Source organism: Apaloderma vittatum, unplaced genomic scaffold (genome assembly GCF_000703405.1).
Source record: "Apaloderma vittatum isolate BGI_N311 unplaced genomic scaffold, ASM70340v1 scaffold11760, whole genome shotgun sequence".
In the NCBI taxonomy this organism is placed as follows: domain Eukaryota; kingdom Metazoa; phylum Chordata; class Aves; order Trogoniformes; family Trogonidae; genus Apaloderma; species Apaloderma vittatum.
In genome coordinates, this window is record NW_009696220.1 from 4,150 (window position 1) to 9,841 (window position 5,692).

General features: G+C 44.6%; 1 protein-coding gene across 1 annotated transcript; it reads left to right on the forward strand.

Moving 5' to 3' along the window:
- Nucleotides 1–2,945: 2,945 nt before the first annotated feature.
- On the forward strand, nt 2,946–4,727 carry HEBP2 (heme binding protein 2). The gene is made up of 4 exons (XM_009874027.1): nt 2,946–3,020; nt 3,366–3,501; nt 3,716–3,881; nt 4,553–4,727. The coding sequence occupies exons 1-4, from the start codon at nt 2,946–2,948 to the stop codon at nt 4,725–4,727; spliced, it is 552 nt and encodes a 183-aa protein (XP_009872329.1).
- The last annotated feature ends 965 nt before the right edge of the window (nt 4,728–5,692 follow it).

The following is a 5,692-nucleotide window of genomic DNA, read 5'->3' on the forward strand; positions in this document are numbered from 1 at the left end:
CCCTTTGTGCAGATATCCGAGGGCTAAGGGGGCTGATTAGTCTCAAATGCCGCTCAAAACAGACAGCCATTATAGAACACTATCTGTCTTTCATAGCATGCCAGCAAAAATCTCGTGAGGATGGTCTCAGCTTAGTTTGCAGCCAGATTTCTACCTACCATTTCACCCCAGGGGTAAAAAGGAAAATCTGTCATTCCGTACCATCGCTCTCATGTAATCTGAATCTGGGGATGGGGGAAGGGAACGTTATTTATGTGAGATTCTTTCTCCCGAGAGCACAAAACCTGCTGCTGACCCTGACATAAGCAGGCACAAAGCCATGGAAACCCGGGGAAGTTACACAAGGGTGTAAAACTATTTATGGAGCCAGATCCCAGACCAGACCCAGCATTGCCTTGTGGGCAGAAGCTGAGGCTCTCGGCATTTGCGTGGGAGCTCCACAGTGAGACCCGGAGCAGAACAAGGTCACAAGCTTCTGGTTTTGGTAACAGCATCCTTCTCCAGTCGGGCTAAGGCATGGGCGGAGTTTGACCAAACTAAAATAAACACCAGCGTGCAGCATCTCGCGAGTATGTGCAGCCTCAGAAAGACAAGAGTGCAATAGCTAGAAGGCTAAGGACAGCTTAAAATGTAAGTATGTCTACTTTCTCTGCTTTCTTAATATAATTAGCCACTTGTGGAACGGAACATTCTGGCCTTGCTTACTGCCTGCATCAGTGTAACCTGCAAAGACACCCCCCATGCTTTCTGTCCCTTTATTCCATGTGTTAACAGCAGCAGAAAAAGCCTAAACAGCCTACAGTCATATTTATATGAATAGGTGGAAAACTCAATTTAAGCTTTCCTGTAGATTTAAAAATTAATTCAATTGTAAAGATCTGGAGCGTTCTTCTCAGCCTGTCCTCCCCCCCAACCCCAAAAGCATCGTTATATGCAATTCAAAAATATTTTGTACGTGCAGTCACTGACAGTACTGGCCACAAAGTTATAAAGACAGAGCTGTGGGAGATCTAACCAGCAGTTAAGATGTGTCACAGAGGGGTTAGAATTGGCAAGCAGAGAGACCAAGCAAGCTCATACAGCAGCTACTACGTGTTGAAACCAAGGAACACAAACTTCTCTGCATTCTAACATACCCGGAGAACACACAGAACAATGTATTTTCTATCAAATTGGAGCAAGGAGAAACAGAAAGTGGAATAACCACAAAGAGGCATCATCTTTGCCTCTGAAATGGCGATGGGTAAAATAATTACTGTAGGAAGTTTCAGTCTAATTGTTCATGTTTGCTTCTAAAAAACCGACTGGACTCCTGCTTTGTTGTGGGTTTGTAAATACTATTGACAAAAAATGTATGAAGAGTGCAACCGCCCAGCTTGGGACTGCACAGCAGTCCCTGGTGACCAGTCCTTCTGGTAAGAACCACTGAAGATGTTTTATCCTCAGGCTGGGACGCGGAGGGGAGCAGCACCCACTGTTACCACTGTCATCATCAGTCTCCCACTGTGTGGTTCTCTCATCTTCCTCTGCTTAGTGGTGACAACTGAAGGAGCTGCTAGAAAAAGCTCAACACGTGAGTGCTCTGTGCACTCACAGCATTTTAAGGTTGTAATTTAAATCAGCACCATCAGGGTTTTTTTGATAAATCCTTTTCAACCTCATAGACCTCAGAGAGAAAACTCTTCGTAGCCACCTCTAAACCAGGGTGCAGTAGTCTATGTCATAAGTGAAACAGGTAACAAAGCAGTCAGGTAGTATAAGGCAGTTCTTGATTTTACAAAAACAGCCACAGTAAAAAATCAGCCATTTGCAAGGGTCATGTAAGGGATGGCATACGTTAAAGACTACCGCTAGGGGTGGGACATGCTGTTGATTGCAGCAGTGCATCTTTAATACTAAAAAACCATGATAAAAGTAGAGGCACAAGTGACAGATTAGTGGCTTCTTGTTGGGTGGACAGCTATAAACAGCTGACGAGGCAGAGAAACCAAAAGTAACCTCAAAGTTTGTTCTGTTACCCAAGAAATAAGCAATTAACTTACAGCCTGAGAAGGTACTATGCCCTAAAAATCAAGACAACTGCTGAATTAACCATGCACTGTCTTCCCAACATTAAGTGCAAAGGACATAACTAGCAGAAGATTTTCTCAGGACGCAGGTTATGCATTGTGATCTGCCTAGTATTGACAAAAAATAATAAATGAAGGCTTCTAAATCTCAACACTCTGAACCATATACAATTGAGTTCAATAGTGATTTTGATTATTTTCACTTGCTTTATTTTGAAATAGCGAGAAGTTGAATGTTTTCAGCTTTTTCCTTCAGCTACCTGGAAAGGTAGCTACATATTCATAAAAATAGAATCTCATCTATTCCCAGCACTCCGGGGTTTATGGCCCTTAAAAAAGAGCAACAGCTATCATAAGAAGCCAAATAGTCATGGGCAGTCAGTACTCCCAGAGTACCCATCAACATCCATACCTTTTCAGCCAGGAACAAACTGGTTGAACTCCGAGTCCTTTTTACTTATTCATTTCCATCAAACTGCCACTTGCAGAATCTCAAACTTTGTTTTCCACCCTGAAGTGAAGGCAGCACATCCTGCAAGACTAACAGTCTCACATCCAGTCTAGAGGCAGCTTCTTGGTCCTGGTTCTATGTCGGTTCCTTCAAGGCTAAAAGAATTTCAGCCCTCATTGAATAACTGGGGCTAAGCAGCAGAAGCCAAGCCTTTCGCAATTTCGGGGACAACTGCCTCTTAGAAAGGACCAGTCTTGTGTTGATCTTTTCCCAGTCACTTTTACTGAAGGTTGGTGACCAGAGGCTGAGAAAAAAGCTCTTTGACAGTGGATAGAAAAGCATTAGTGCTTTCTTCGCCCCATCCATCAGCACGAGAGTGCTGGAAAGAAGCCAATGAACTGTGTCTGCCTTCCAGCTCTGGCAAGATGATCAAATCCTTCAAGCAAACGTTTCTGTCCCTGGATCTGCAGTCCCCTCGGTGGAGCTCGGCAGAAACAATGGTAACTGCTAAAGGGCAGGGGAACGGAGCTCTCTGCAGTGATGGTGCTGCAGAGCTAAGGAGGATTTAGGATTCTGATGTGCATGGGAGGAGCTGGGAAAAGTTGCTATAGACACTGTTAACACTCAATTGTAACAGAGGGGGGAAAAGACAACCTATTTTTAAGTTCTGGGTTGCTCAGCCTAAGGCAGAAGAGCATGGTTCCACAGGGGAGGCATCAAAGTCTGCAGCTACGAGGCTGCCCAGCATTACCTGGCTGCAACAACTTTCACAATGATTGTGTCGGAGTAGCTATTAATCTTTAATATTCACCTCATGGCTAGTCTGACTTTTGCTACCTTTTCAGGCAAAGGATTATGAACTGCGTCAGTACGAGACAGCAAAGTGGGTCAGCACAGTCATTAGGGGCGAGACCCAGAAGGAGGCAATGCGCCAGGGCTTCTGGAAACTCTTCCACTACATCCAAGGGAAGAATGAGAAAGGTACAACATCCCGGTTCTGAACACACAAGAGATAAAGCCCAATAGTTAAGACAGTAGTTGAGCTGCAAGACACAGGAAGTTCCCGTTCCTGATCTAGCTCTTATAACACTATTAGGCCAGTACACTCATGAATGAGGCTGCTCTGGCTTCTGCTTTTAGCCTAAGCCTGCATGACTGCTCGCAGCGTAAGACAACTTTTTGTCCTCTTCTCTAGAAATGCGGATTGATATGACTGTGCCAGTGACGTGCCTGGTAAAATCTGGCTGCACAGACTTCAAGATCTCTTTCTTTGTGCCATTTGAACACCAGGACTCACCACCACAGCCCACTGACTCCGATGTATTTATCGAAGAGCGGAAGGCAGCAGCCATTTTCACCCGGTAAGCAGCACAGCACAGCTTAGGAGGGAAGGTACCTACTAGAAGGGTTCATCTATCAAGTGTCTGGAACTCCTCTTACAGTTGACTTTTTAACTGCGGGTACATTGAGTCTTGATTTCCAGAACCTGAGCGTTTGTTAGGTCTTTCTTATGCTTGGGCCTCTTACTACGAACAAAATGACCAATTTTTGAAACATTCGTTTTTCATCAGACTCTTATCCCACTGAGCAGGTTTCACAGGAACGCAGCCTACAGAATCCTCCTCTTGGGCACACCCTGTGCTACACAACATCTACATCGCTCCTCCAGTCCCCTTTAGCTGGAGTCCCAAACTCCCACACAGCAGTTATTCCAGAAAAAGCACCCAAAGCTACACTTGCCCTCTCTGCATATATTAAAGCCACAGGCAACAATCTGCATCAGCTAACGCTCTCATAATTTAAAAGCATTTTGAAAAATACTTTTAAAGTAGTATACAGAGCCACACAGTTCCTGACAGCTAGTTCTGCTTAAGTTACCTGATAACTAAAAACTGCATCAGAAATGCTCAAGCACTGCATGCTTTGCAAACCTGGTTTCCTTTTATCAAAATAAAAAGCAGAGGCTGAACTCTTAAAAAATAAAAAAATACCCCACACAACAAAACCACTCCCTCTCTTTCACTTCTATCAGGTCCTTCGGTGGATTTGCCTCCCCCGAGAAATACGCTGAGGAAGCTGAAGTCTTGGCCAGAATCTTAAGAAACAGAGGTCAACGATTCCACGAAGACTTCTTTTACACTGCAGGTTATGACAGTCCCTTCAAGCTCTTTAACAGGCACAACGAAGTGTGGTATTTTAAGAAGTGATATGGGGAGGAGGAATATTAAAGGCTACTAATCAGTTCTGAATGAAACATTAATGGCTTTTGCTTTAGTGCAGAAGAGATGTAATTTGCACATGGACAAAGGGTTATGTCTAATTCATTTTCTCTGGGATTAAATACTCTGGCTAAAAATATTTCAGCTTTCTAGAATATTTACATAGACTGTACCTGTTGGATGGGAAAGCTCAGAGGGAACACTAATAATGTATGATAGTTTAAGCATCTTGTTCTACTTCTAATAAGTGCTACAACAACACTTTAAATGCTACAGAGAATGAGTTCTTGAGATGTCACTTTTCCCATACTGGTATCACTCCTGAGACAACATAAAGAATCATTCTTTCAAAATTACACTATTGAAAGGTCCTGTGAGGTCCTGCACCTGGGTCAGGCTAATCCCAAGCACAAATACAAACTGGGCACAGAGTGGGCTGAGAGTAGCCCTGAAGAGAAGGATTTGGGGGTGTTGATAGACGAGAAGCTCAACACAAGCCGGCAGGGCGCTCCTGCAGCCCAGAGGCCAACCTGGTACTGGGATGCATCAAGAGGAGTGTGGTGAGCAGGTCAAGAGAGGGGATTCTCCCCCTTTACTCTGCTCTTGTGAGACCCCACCTCAAATACTGTGTTCTGGTGTCCCCACCACAAGAGGGACATGGATCTGTCGGAACAAGTTCAGAGAGGGCCACAAAGACGATCCAGGGGGGCTAGACCACCTCTGCTGTGAGGACAGGCTGAGGGAACCGAGATTGCCCAGCCTGGAGAAAAGACATAGGGGGACCTTATAACTGCCTTCCACCACCTGAAGGGAACAGAGAGGAAGGCTGCAGAGGGACTTCTTACAAGAGTGTCCAGTAGTAGAACAAGGGGTAATGGATTTAAACTGAAGAATAGGTTTAGACTGGATCTTAGGAAGAAACTCTTCAGTATGAGGGTGGCAAGACTCTGGAA

Bases quoted from the DNA above. Each gene is read 5' to 3' on its own strand.
- HEBP2 (XM_009874027.1), top strand. From the start codon at position 2,946: ATGATCAAATCCTTCAAGCAAACGTTTCTGTCCCTGGATCTGCAGTCC. The intron at 3,021-3,365 runs GTAACTGCTAAA...CTACCTTTTCAG, and splicing joins GGAGCTCGGCAGAAACAATG to GCAAAGGATTATGAACTGCG. The intron at 3,502-3,715 runs GTACAACATCCC...CCTCTTCTCTAG, and splicing joins CCAAGGGAAGAATGAGAAAG to AAATGCGGATTGATATGACT.